Source organism: Acomys russatus, chromosome 10 (assembly GCF_903995435.1).
Source record: "Acomys russatus chromosome 10, mAcoRus1.1, whole genome shotgun sequence".
Classification (NCBI taxonomy): domain Eukaryota; kingdom Metazoa; phylum Chordata; class Mammalia; order Rodentia; family Muridae; genus Acomys; species Acomys russatus.
Genome location: NC_067146.1, coordinates 18,588,654 through 18,601,260, shown reverse-complemented (window position 1 = coordinate 18,601,260; position 12,607 = coordinate 18,588,654). Strand labels below are relative to the sequence as shown.

Below are 12,607 nucleotides of genomic sequence, written 5' to 3'. Positions count from 1 at the left end.
AAGTGAGTACCTGAAATCCTGAATAACTGGAGAACAAAGAAAGGTGAAGTCAGAGAGGAAACACACTGGGGCAACGGTGGGAAAGGTTTGATGAAACCCTCCATTTAATTTTACATATAGAAGGTTGAAGGTGTTAGTAGAACATTCCAGATGTTAACTGTTAGCAACAAAGGACCTCATAGCTGACATGATAACAACACTCCACACAGTAAAAGCCAGAATCTTTTAATATGAATGCAACAGAGTTTTTAACTGCTCTACGCTTACTAACATACTTCATTTCCAACTATAATTTATGACTTTGCTTTTCTTATTGATGGGTACTCTGAAAAACATGAAATTCAACCCATTACTCAGTTGTTACATACATATTTGAACAAGGATATTTTGAGTTCAGAATTCTGAGTTTTTGAACAGCATGCCATACTGTGAATAAGATGAAACTTACCCAGGTTTGTGGGAAGGAAGGAAGGAAAGAAGGAAGGAAGGAGTAAAGGAGGAAAGAGAGAAAGGAGTAAAGGAGGAAGGAGGGAAAGCAAGCAAGCAAACTTCAGAGACAAGATCTAGAACAATAGTTAAACAAGGTCAAAGCAGTTTGGCTGTATTGACCTCAGTTATAGGAGGAGTCATAACAAAAGTAATCTGGGGACAGTTTTAAGGAGGACCATGTTGTCATTTTCAACCCAAAGGTACAGAGGTATGGACAAGAGATGAATTTGATGGCTCAGAATTCTCATTCAGAATGTTTGCTCCAGAAATGTAAGTCAGGGGAGAGGCCTGAAGGGGTCTCAGTGTGAGTATGGTTTCTATCTCTCTTTAACAGTGAGAGTTTATTCCACAAAAGCTAAGCGAAGATCCTTTGCCCTGCATCATGCCAGCCAATCGTCCCCAGGCGCACATGAGCGCTATGATAAAAATCATCTGGACACTTGAGCTCTATGCAGAACCAGGTAGCACCGAAGAACGAAAAGGCAACTTGCACTCTCATGGATATGTTCTCTGTCTCTCTCTCTTTCTCAAGTGGTTTTGCCAGCAAAAAGAAACATAAAGTGCAGCTCACCTAAATCAAGAGTGTAGTGATGTACATTTTTCCTTTGTGCGATTTTTTTTCCTACTAAGAGAAGTACCTGCTATTTACAGTCCGTTACCAGGTGATAATAGAGGAGCACACTCTCCCGGTGTTCCAGGCAACCCTATACATTTCATCACATATTTGCAAGTCAAAATACCTGTTGCCGTGCACGTGAGAGGCACAGAATGCAAAGCTGTAATGGAGCAGGGTCGGGTCAATGACAGCACCGTTCTCGGAATGTTCCATCAGTTCTGTCAGGTAGCAGAGATGCCTGTGACAGCCTCTCACGCCGTAGCGCGCACAATACTCATCCAACACAAAGACTTGGCCAGGGCTAAACCACCCCTGCGGGAGATAAGGAAAAAAAAAAAAAAAAAGAAAGAAAGAAAGACATTTTCTCTTCTCAGATTTGCTTTTCTGTTATTCATATTTAGGCACTATAAGTAGCAGCATTAGCAGCAGCAGCAGCAGCAGCAGCAGCAGCAGAGCGTCTCTTGGCATTGGCTTTGCTACTCGCAGGCTTACGTGTTATTTTCTAATGGAATGCCATCAGTTTTGGAAGTGCCTTAAGGCACCGGCACCCTCTGTGATGATGTCTGGGCACCTTGACCCTTCCCTACTGCCATCCAAAACTAGTCAAATTTTATTCACAAGATTTATTTACATCTGCCAATCACAAAGAGTGACACTCCCTAAATTCTGATTTCTTTATGAGCCAGTTAACAAAGCAGACACCAGCACTGAAACTGACCATCCACTGGAAGCATTTTATAACCTAAACTGAAAGCAAATTCCAGTGGCATGCATTTGCATGCTTGTGCCTGAAGTATCTTTCTCACTCTGCCCTTCTGTGACTATAGGCGAGTTAGCATTTTCCAGCAGTGGCTTCTTTTCCCTCTGAAGTGAGATGCTGACTGTGAGAGTGGGGCAGAGAGCAAATAGCCAGTTTCGGTTAATGATGGAGCGTAGGGTTAGGTAGAGCAGATTCATAAAATATCATGGTAAACTCACTTACATCAGTGAGGAAGAGGGGGACACGGATATCACAAGAGAACGTATTAACAAAGGAAAGGGAAGGGAAGAGTCATCACCTAACTCTACTGTGGAGACAGGGAAGCCATTGAAAGTACCAGCCACATTACAGACACTGGGTCTCTAATATTTAGAACTGACACACATGGTACATGTTATGACTTAGCTTGCATCAGAAATGTGAATAGAATTGTCAAAGAGCACAGAGAAAATCATATAGTGAGTCTTGACTGACAACCAGGCCCATTCTATCTCTAAGCTCTGGTCCTAATCTCATCATATTCCCCTCTCAGTGTATACAAGACATATGGTAACCTTTTTTTTTTTTTTTGTCAGACACCTTTTCCTTTCCTTTCCTCTTTTATCTTCCTCTGTTCCCCCCCCTCTCCCTCCCTCCCCCCCCTCAAGACCAAGTCTCACTATTTAGCCTTGCCTACTCTGGAATTCTCTGTAAAGAACAGGATAACCTTGAACTCACAAAGACCTGGCAAATTAGCCTTCCTCTAATTTCCAAGAGCTGGGATTAAAAGTGTTTGCCACCACCCAGTTCTATCCTTATCTTCATAAACAAACTGATAAAACTGTCAGTGTAAGGATTCATTTCTTCATGTCTATTGGATATCTCCAAAGACTTGAGAATACAGCATCTGAGAACTGACTTCAGAGAATATAAATTATTCTATCAAGTTATTATCCTTAGTATCCGTGAGAGTCAAGTAGCCATAGGAAAGCCATTTCCAACATAGATAGCTGTTAGCCTATAACTTTAATCCCTAGACTCTGTGGCGTTAAGAAAAATATAAATTATAGCATCAAAAGTTTGTTCTACATCCAACACAAACCAGGTGGCAGTTGTCTACTTAACTCATCTGTTTCTGTCCCTCTGTCCATTTTCCTGTCTATACCTCTGTCTCTCATCCTGATGTTAATTTTTCTGTTTTCTTCCCCTGTCACTTACGATGTCCTAGGAATCAAAGAGACAAATGCAAGACAGCAATGCCCGATGCCTAGAGCCTGTGCGGGTACTGGTGAGTCCTACAGCAGAGGTTTTCCATCTTTAAGTAAGGCGTTCTCCTCTCCCCAGCTCCTCTCACCCAGCATCCTCTCGGGGCACCGGCAATGCAGTTCAGCATCTATTCCACTCTATTCTCCCGTCTATTGAGTGGCACAGCAGTGGTCTTCGAGTGTATAATTTTCAAATTGAGAAGCAATCGATTGGAATTCTTTATCCCTAACCCCAACTACAGTGATTAAATGAGTCAGGAATAAAATGGTGCTTTACAGCAACTATTTCTCACTGTCTAAAATTCTTTACTCTAACCCATAGGTGACCAGAGAGACAGATTTATACCCACCAGACAGGAATATGAATCATTGAGTCTGTGATCCAAAGTCTGTCTCTGGAGAATTCTGAAGAGGAAGGCATGGTCAAGCTTGCAAGGACTAGCAGAAATAAACTCATCCATCCCATGTTTCTGAAAACGGTCTGCATCTGAAAATTCAAAAGGTCACATATAGCACATTTACATTTCTGCTTTAATAATCAGCAATATTGTTTATAAGGGACACAAAAGTCAGACCTCAGGATAATAGAAGGTCACTCTTCAATACATTTTTCTTCTTTTTAAAAATTTTAATTTATTATAATTTATTGAGATTATATTTGGATTATTATCCCTTCTCTGGTATCTTCCAGTTCCCAGCCTCCTCCACCCTATTTCCCTCCATAGACCTTGGACAGAAGGGGACCTCCTCCCCCACCGTCTGACCACAGCCTATCAGGTCTCATCCAGATAGCCTGCATCCCCTTCCTCTGTGTGCCCTGGGCCTCCCCACCAAGGGGAAGTGTTCAAATCAGGGGCTACCAGAGTTCAGTCAGAGGCAATCCCCGTTCCCCCTACAACCATGGAGAATGAGCTGTTTATTGGCTCTATCTGAACAGGGGGTATAGTTTTAATATATTTTTATGATGCAAAGAATACATGATATAAATATAAATTGCAAAATCTGATGCCCCAAAATGACAGGAGAAAAATCCACAAGCTATTTAGAATGCATATATTCAAGGACAAACTTTTAGTTGCATGCATTTATTACGTGTGTAAGTGTATGCATTCCATAATGCACACATGGGGGTCAGAGAACAACCTACAGGAGTTGGCTCTTTTGGTTCTGCTACCATGTGGGTTTCAAGGATTAAACTCAGGGCATCAGGTTTGGTTGCAAATGCCTTCACCTGTTGAATCACTGCACGGGCTCAAAATCTAATTTCTTTTTTTTTTTTTTTTTTTTTTTCCAAAATCTAATTTTGATTCAAAGTTGCTTCTAAAAGAAAAATCTCATTTCCCAAATTTAAGGAAAACTGGGCTAAACTTGGTGGCACACACCTTTAATCCCAGCAATTTGGAGGCAGATGCTGGTGGACTTCCTCATTTTGAGGCCACCTTAATCTACATAGAGTCCAGACCAGCCCTGGTTGTATAGTGAGATCCCGTCCAAAAAGAAGTGGGGGGGGGGGAGAGAAAAAATGGTTGTATTTTAAGAATATGCTTGCAAAATGAGGTAACCCCCAAACAACCCAGGCCTGTCCATAAAGGACGCAGCAGTGACGGCCTGAAGCTGCTTTCCAAGTGGCAAACTAGGCCAGAGTTCAGCGTGGCAGCTTTAGTTGGATCACTTCCAGTCTGCTTTTTGTATAGGGCTTTTAACGGGACCAAGTCTAATGCAGAAATGGCATTGAACGCTGTCAAGCTTCAAGTTTAAGAGACATGAAAAAGGGAGCATCGTGCCTGTGCAGATATGCAGACAATGCGCCACATCCCAAATGGCACTTCAACCAAAGGTTCAAATTCACTGCTTTTTACAGACTGCATCTTTTAACGCCCGCGGACCCTGCGGGTTTATCAAAAGGCAAGCTTTTATGGTTGCTTTCGTTAATGGTATGTTTTGTCAATGTGATTTACTAAATATAGACAGAAAAAGCCCCCATACTTCCCAAGAGGAGTGCTGGGGTGTTACCACATTAGCCCCGACCAAGCCGTCAGCTATCAGGACTGAAGTAGACTCTCCTACAGTTAGAAACGTGATGCCCACTGTTCCTTAAAATTCATATATAAATCCCTTTTTGGTCATCACAGGAAAAGAGTACTAAATGCAAGCTAAGTGTAGTTTCTAAAACCTATCTGGTATAATCCTAAAAGTGCAAAGGAAAAGAGACAAAAGTTTATTGATTAACCCCAATTATAGAGTTAGGCTCATAATGAAACTCAATATTGATCTGTGGACATGATGCTAACATAATCAGTCACATTTAGATATTTAGCCCAGATCATATTGATCCATGTCAAGTTCAACTTTCAGCCATACTTGTGGATGGAAGAACTGTATAATTCAGGCGGAAGGGTCCTGAGAATCACGTTTTAAAAAAGACACAAAAACTAATGTATATCTCATGTCCACAAAACATCAAAAAGCGAACGGAGCAATAAAACATGGAAGACACTGTGCATTAATGACATGAGGTATGCCGACGGTCATCTCTGCATAAATATCAGCTGTGTTCTTTCACACTTAATGATCACCCATGATTATGTGGATGAAATATATCACATAATAAGTATTATACCCAGGACCTACATAATGGAAGGAGAGAACTGACCGCCTCAAATTGTACTCTGAATGCCGTACACATGCTTGCTCCCCAACAAACAGAAACGGCACACCCCCCCCCGCCATCATCACTATCATCATTACATGGATGAACAGTAAACTTTTCCCCCCTTGGACTGAGAAATAAGACAGTTCAACTTCTACTATATTTTGTCTCAGAGTCTTTAAAAGTTGAATATATCATAATATGAAACAGCATCAAATGAGTAGGAGGCAGAACACCAAGAAAGGCGAAACACGCATTTTACAGTTGAAGGAACCGATCTATTTTAGCATCTTCAATTCTAAGTAAAAATGTGCTTAGTGTCACCTTTGTGAGATGATTATTTTTTTTATAAAATAGCTGCTGATTTTTATTCATTATTTCTTCCAGCAAAGGTCATAAGAAGCAGTTAAAAATAACGACCATTAATGGTTCATCTGTGGAGACCAGGATATGTAATACATTTCAGACGGAAAAAAAACCCTCACAATTCTTTTATATTTTATTTTATTTTTTATTTTTTTATTTTTATTTAATTAATTTATTCAGATTACAACTAAATTGTTATCCCCTCACTTGTATCCTCCCGTTCCTCCTTTTTTCACCCTATTCCCTTATCCTAGGTCTATGACCAAGGGGGACCTCATACCCCTTGGTCTGGTCACAGGCTATCAAGTCTCATTTTGGTAGCCTACTTATTCTTTCTCTGAGTGACACCAGGCCTCCCCACCAAGGGGAGGTGGTCCATAGTTCTTATTTTATGAAAAAGGTTTAAGGAATCTTTTTGTTGTTGTTGTTTGAGACAAGGTTTCTCTGTGGAGCCTTTGCTGTTCTGAACTCGCTTTATCGACTACTATGAGGTTTAAAACTCAGAGTAATCCAAAAATCGTCCTGCAAATTCTGCACGTGACACATGTTCTATGTGCACTGATCCCTCTTACTACGCCTACAGCCCACCGCCTCTGCCTTTCTGAGTGCTGGGATCAGAGGCGTATGCCACCAGGCCCAACTAAGAATCATTTTTTATAACAATAGAAAAACAGTCTTAAAATATGTTTCTGAAAATGAGTCTACAGTTAATTTTTATTTTTTAAATACTTTTTGAACTGATAAAACAATATTTAATGAGCTACAACTTCAAATAGTTTTTACTAATGTGACAAAGCACACATGAATGGAAAATAATTTTTCAACATTTAGATTGGTGATAATATTATATTCTTAAATATTAACTCACAATGGAGTATTCTCTTACAACTCAGGAAATACAGGCAAACAAACCCACTAAAATTTTAAGGTAAAAAAGAGTGTGGGGCTGCCTCTGACACGAACTCTGGTGCCTGTGACCTGATCACTGCCCCTTGGCTGAGAGGCCATGTGGGCACACAGAGGAAGGGGATGCAGGCTATCCAGATGAGAACGGATAGGCTGTGGTCAGACGGTGGGGTCAGAGGTCTAGGGAAGGGGAAGTGGGCAGAAGAGGGAGGGAGGGTGAGAACAGGAAGATAAGATTGAGGATAATAACTGGGATTAATGTCAATAAATTATAATAAACATTTTTTTAAAAATGAGACAAGGGCTGGTGAGACGTTTACCTAAGTAGGTAAATGAACTTGCTGCCCAGTTTGTTGAACTGCAATTGATACCCAAGACCTACACAATGGAAGGAGAGAACTGACTGCCTCAAATTGTTCTCTGAATGTCATATATTTGCTATGGCACATGCTTGCTACCCAACAAATAAAAAAATCATCACCATCATCACCATCAAAACCCAGCAACACCCTGGAGTCCCTCACAGCTATAATTTTATGAAACCCATTTTTAAAGGACCCATTACCTCTCCTCCTTCTGGGTCAGGCAAGCACAATATGAAACACTGTATGTAAAGTTATACCCCCATTGGCTTCCATGAACTCGTGAAGCACTGGACATAAACATCAATAAAATTTGGACCTCCCTGTGTCATTAATATATTTGGGTTTTTTTTTCATTCAAAAAAATTAAACTAAAGCCTGTTTAGTTCACCAGCTTTTATTTTAAATAAAGAATAGCAATGTATCTGGGTACATACAGCACAGTTCAATGTACAAGGAATGGTGTAAGCATGCTATTAAATACTCATATTTTTAAAAACATAAATTTCATTTTATATGCTATACTATAATGTCACAGATACGTAAAGATAATAAAACAGTGAGCAAAGTGAGGCAGACTGACAGGTCACTTGGCACAGATAATGTCTGAAAAAAAGAGTAGCTACACTCTACTTATTTAACAAACCAATCAGTGCAATGAAGTCTTAACTGTATTTTTTGTGAAACCTACACCCTACAAATCTGTTACTTTTTATCTTTTGACTGTATCTCTACACTTCTTCATTCATATTTTTTCCTCATAAACTGAAACAGGACATTTACTATGATACTGTCTAATTTCTCATGTTCACAAGAACATATGTTCATGTAGTTTCCTTTGGCATAAATCATCTACATTTTACTCTAAAGGACACAGTTAAGACATCTAAATCAGTTAGAAAATGTGTTTCTAATCTTCTGGGATAGCCAAAGCCTGTTGCTTACAACTCGGTCTTAAATTAATTAAATTAATGTTTACTGTGAGACAAAGTTATCTGAATTTTCTAAAAAATAAAAATGTATCCATAGTTCTATCCAAATGTTGATATGATACCACCAAATTTCAGTTTTGTCTTCTGAAACAGTGTAAGAAAATTGTCAAAACAGGCCAGCAAGCAATAGGCTTAAATGATGCATTGCCATAGTGTCATAAGTTGTGATGACTAAACTATAGACTAACTACAGATGTGGTATCTGGTAACTGAGGGTGCTGGTGGAGTTTCTATGGTAACAGTAGGATCTGTGTGCTCTAACATCTTTCAGTGGTATTGTCACCAGGAGTGCTAACAAATAAAATCCAAATTGAGCAATACTGCTGTTTGCTAGAAATTTGAGAACTTACCTGAAAATTTGAATATTTCATTAAGATAATTGTTGTGTGGGTTCAAGGAAAAAAATAGGACCCAACAGTTTCAATTTATACAGCTAACACTTACTTGAAAGGAACTAATGCAGCAAACTCAGGAGGACCATGAAAGACTTGGCAGAGCTCTCTGCTGTGAGGGAGGGGTTATGCTGCATGGGCACTGATCCCAACCAGCTCTGTGAGCCTGCGGACCTACAATCCCCAGAAGGGTGTCAAAGTCAGAGTTCAGAATGTGCACTGGAACAATTATGTTCTGTTTATACTGGATAGTGATGATGTCCTGCAGTTCCTGGTGTGGTGACGTATTGTGTACATATAAGGGGAAAGGTGTGAAGACAGAAGGGGCTGCCTGAACAGGAAGTTACCAAGTGTCTGGACTCAGTAGCAAATGACTAAGAGCAGTGATCTCTAGCTGAGACCATGTCTCCTCTGTAAAACACGGAGCTGCCTAAGAGCAGATGAAACATTTGAAATATAATTCATTTGCCTATGATTAAAACTACCATAGTCTTAAGGAGTTTGCCTATAGCTCCATTTACTTTACATAAACCTGTCCATAAGTTTTACTTAGTTCATACCCTTATATAGCTTAAAAACTTATAGGAAGTTACAAGTGGTCTCAAGAGTTGGCACTGTCATGTATCACATATGTAACCTCCACTAGGTAGAGTACAATGTTTCAAATTTATATGCTGTTAAGTCTGGTTTGTCTGTTATTCTCTTATATATGTAGGTTTTGCCTAAGACTAGAGTAACAGTTAATATCAAACATCATTTAGGAGTTTATTCATGTCTCAATTATTGGTGAAATGATTTATTAGCTTCTTTTTTGTCATGTTAGTTAAAACTGACATGCAGATTTATGTGCCTTATATTCTGTAGTAAATAGTATGAAATATTTTCACAAAGTAGAAGTTTTAATTGACACAGGTAGACCGAGAATTATAAAATAGCAAGGTGAACAAATATATTCAAGATAAAATAAACAAATGCTTTACCTACTTAGTGTGCCATTTAACATGAAAGTGAGGAAAGTCAGGTGTTGTTAACACAGTAACATATTAACAATAAGAAAAGCAAGTTCATAAAATTAAGGATTTAAAAAATATTAGGCAAATAAAATAGATGGCAGGTTTTCTGGCTTGTGTTTACAAAAAAACAAAAAGAAACAAACAAAAAACTAACATTTTACTTGTAATTATGTAATATGTATGCAAGTGGTTTGTGGGTCAGATGCCCTGGAGCTGGGGTTCCAGGTGGTTGCGAGCTTCCTGGCATGGGTGCTCGGACCCAAACCTGGATACTGTAACAGAAGAGTAAGTGCTGTTAGCTGCCGAACCATCTCTCCAGCACCCTGGTTCACATTTGACATTTATTATTGGAGGTTAACTACTTGGTTATGCGGCACCAAGAAAAAAATGTATCATGTTACATATGTAATCAAGAGAAAACGGAAAGCGAGGTGCTTTTGGATTGAAACAGCAAACAAGGAAAGTTTTAAAACTTCTGCTCATCTGACAAAGGCAGCTTACTGCGCTGGAGATGGAAAATGTATTTAGCAGCACATCCCACCCATTTTCTCCCCTTCTGCCCCAAGGGTTTCTATATATCTTCAATTTAAAGAAAAAAATTAAGATAGACTTATCTGTTGAAGGAATCTACAAATCTGCATTATTGTTGCAATTGTAAAAAGATAAGGTGGTCTACTAACCTAAATTTTATAAACATCACTTTGACCAACCTTAAACATTCATAATTCTTAGTCTTTAAAAAGCTTTAAAAAAATAAATAAGTACACAGGCTAAATAAAATGGAGAACATTAAAAGATGGAAAATAAGAGCCAGGTGTGGTGGCACACGCCTTTAATCTCAGCACTTGGGAGGCAGAGGCAGGTGGATCACTGTGAGTTCGAGGCCAGCCTGGTCTACAAAGTGAGTCCAGGACAGCCAAGATAACATAGAGAAAAAAAAAAAAAAAAAAAAAAAAAAAGATGAAAAAGAACTGGTCCCTCAATTCAGCTCATCAAGTATAAACATTTTAGGAAAAAGAATGCCTACCTGCTCATGTTACAAGCAGGTTACTAACACAATGAAAATGACACTGTGTACACATTCTTGCCATTTTTGCATATAATTACATTATTTTTATGTCTGCATGAATAAAAGATATTAGATTGTTTCTACTCTTCTGCTATGGTAAATAAACTTAAACAATGAATGTTAGAGCTAAGGGAAATTTTCTGAAATTAGGCTAGAAAGTTGTAGGCTAACACTGTAAAATAAAAGATGATAATATTCCAACTTCTTAACAACACAAAAATTATAATATATTTAAGCAGAAAGAAAGAAAAGAAAAAGAAAAGGAATGAAGAAAAGAAGTTTACCTTTACCAACTACAGGTCAGCAAAGAAATAAACAGAAGCGAGAGAAGATTTTACATTCTGTTATATGATGAGCCATTTTGACTTTATATTATTTATTTTTATTAGTGACTATAAAAGTTAGTCTAATAGATGACCAGGAAAAGAGAAGAAAGGAACAGCGTGGAAGCAGGGAAGGCAGTGAGAGAAGAGAGGACCAGTGTGGAGCCAGGGAAGGCAGTGAGAGACTGAGGGAAAGCTTATGGAAGTTGGGGCTCTCTCTCTGATGAGGTGGAAATGTACCCATCTCCCCTCTGCGTCTCCTTTAAGTTATTTATTTATTGAAAACAGATGAAAACAAGAGGTCTGCTTTGATTGTTGGCCCGCGCTCCAGGCAGCAGAGTGTGCAGGAGTGACTCTGACGTGGGAACTGCTGCTACTCAGCGTTTGGGGTTGTAGAAACTATTTGAAGGGAGGGTGTGTGTGTGTGTGTGTGTGTGTGTGTGTGTGTGTCTGCGTGTGCGTGTGCGTGTGCGTGTGCGTGTGCACGTGCGCGTGCGTTATTATCCTACGGGAATACCAGAGGTGGTGCCCAAACCTCACACTGCTGCTGGAATGCTGGTTTTATCTTGGCAGCCAAAATATAAGGACTATTAAGGAGGATTGTGGTCAAGAAACAGAGAAAATTAATCCAGTAAACACAACTTCATTCTCCCCAGCAAAACCTAAATCCTGAAAAAAAGAAAATCAAACCCTTTTTCTCTCAGTAAAGCTTCAGAATGTTTTCATGACAAAACTAAAGAAACATAGTAATTAAATTGTCTAAGAAATAACTGATGAGGAAATTTTTAAGAAGCTGGAGGGAAAAAGACACACATAGGCAGATAATGTGACAACAAATAGAAGCTGGAAGAAAGCACAGCACAGTCGTTAAAGTATTAAGCCATTTTCCCTACTCTGCTTATAAGAAAGCTAAGAGAATTAATAACCAAAGCTTTTCACTGCAAGATAAAAAGTAGTGTCTTCCAGGGTTCTAAAGCTCTAGTAAACTACAATAAAAATATGGCAAACAAACCTATTAAAAGAAAAAAAAAAGGAAAAGTCTAGAAATATATCAATATGCAGTCAATTGATGTTGACAAATGTCCAAGGGTGGCCTTTTTGACTCACCAAATGCCTATATAATTCCATGAACACTGATGAGTACACCAATGAGTACAAAAACTGAGACAAAATAGATGCAACATGTAAGCTATATTATTTGTAGGCACAGGATAAACATTTTAAATATTGTTTTAAGTGAAGATTTCTTATTCATAACTAAGGTAACTGAGGTGGGAGGGCCTGCCCACTGTGGGTGGTACTATCCCCTAGGGTGTGACCCTGGATGACAGGGAGAACAGAAAGTGAGCGGAGCACAGGTGCTCACTGGTCTCTTCTTCCTGACTGTACACGGCATGAGAACGGCTGCTTCTGGCTCCTGCACTC

The 12,607-nt window shown here is 39.1% G+C and overlaps 1 protein-coding gene across 3 annotated transcripts in view; it reads right to left on the bottom strand.

Moving 5' to 3' along the window:
• Positions 1–12,607, bottom strand: part of Cadps2 (calcium dependent secretion activator 2) — a 502,196-nt gene that overhangs the window by 134,903 nt on the left and 354,686 nt on the right. For all 3 annotated transcript variants that reach the window (XM_051151873.1, XM_051151874.1, XM_051151875.1), the window contains exons 12-13: positions 3,460–3,596; positions 1,230–1,417 (exon numbers count right to left, since the gene is read on the bottom strand). In XM_051151873.1, coding sequence (XP_051007830.1) covers positions 1,230–1,417; positions 3,460–3,596 — 325 coding nt within the window. The remainder of the gene's footprint in view (positions 1–1,229; positions 1,418–3,459; positions 3,597–12,607) is intronic.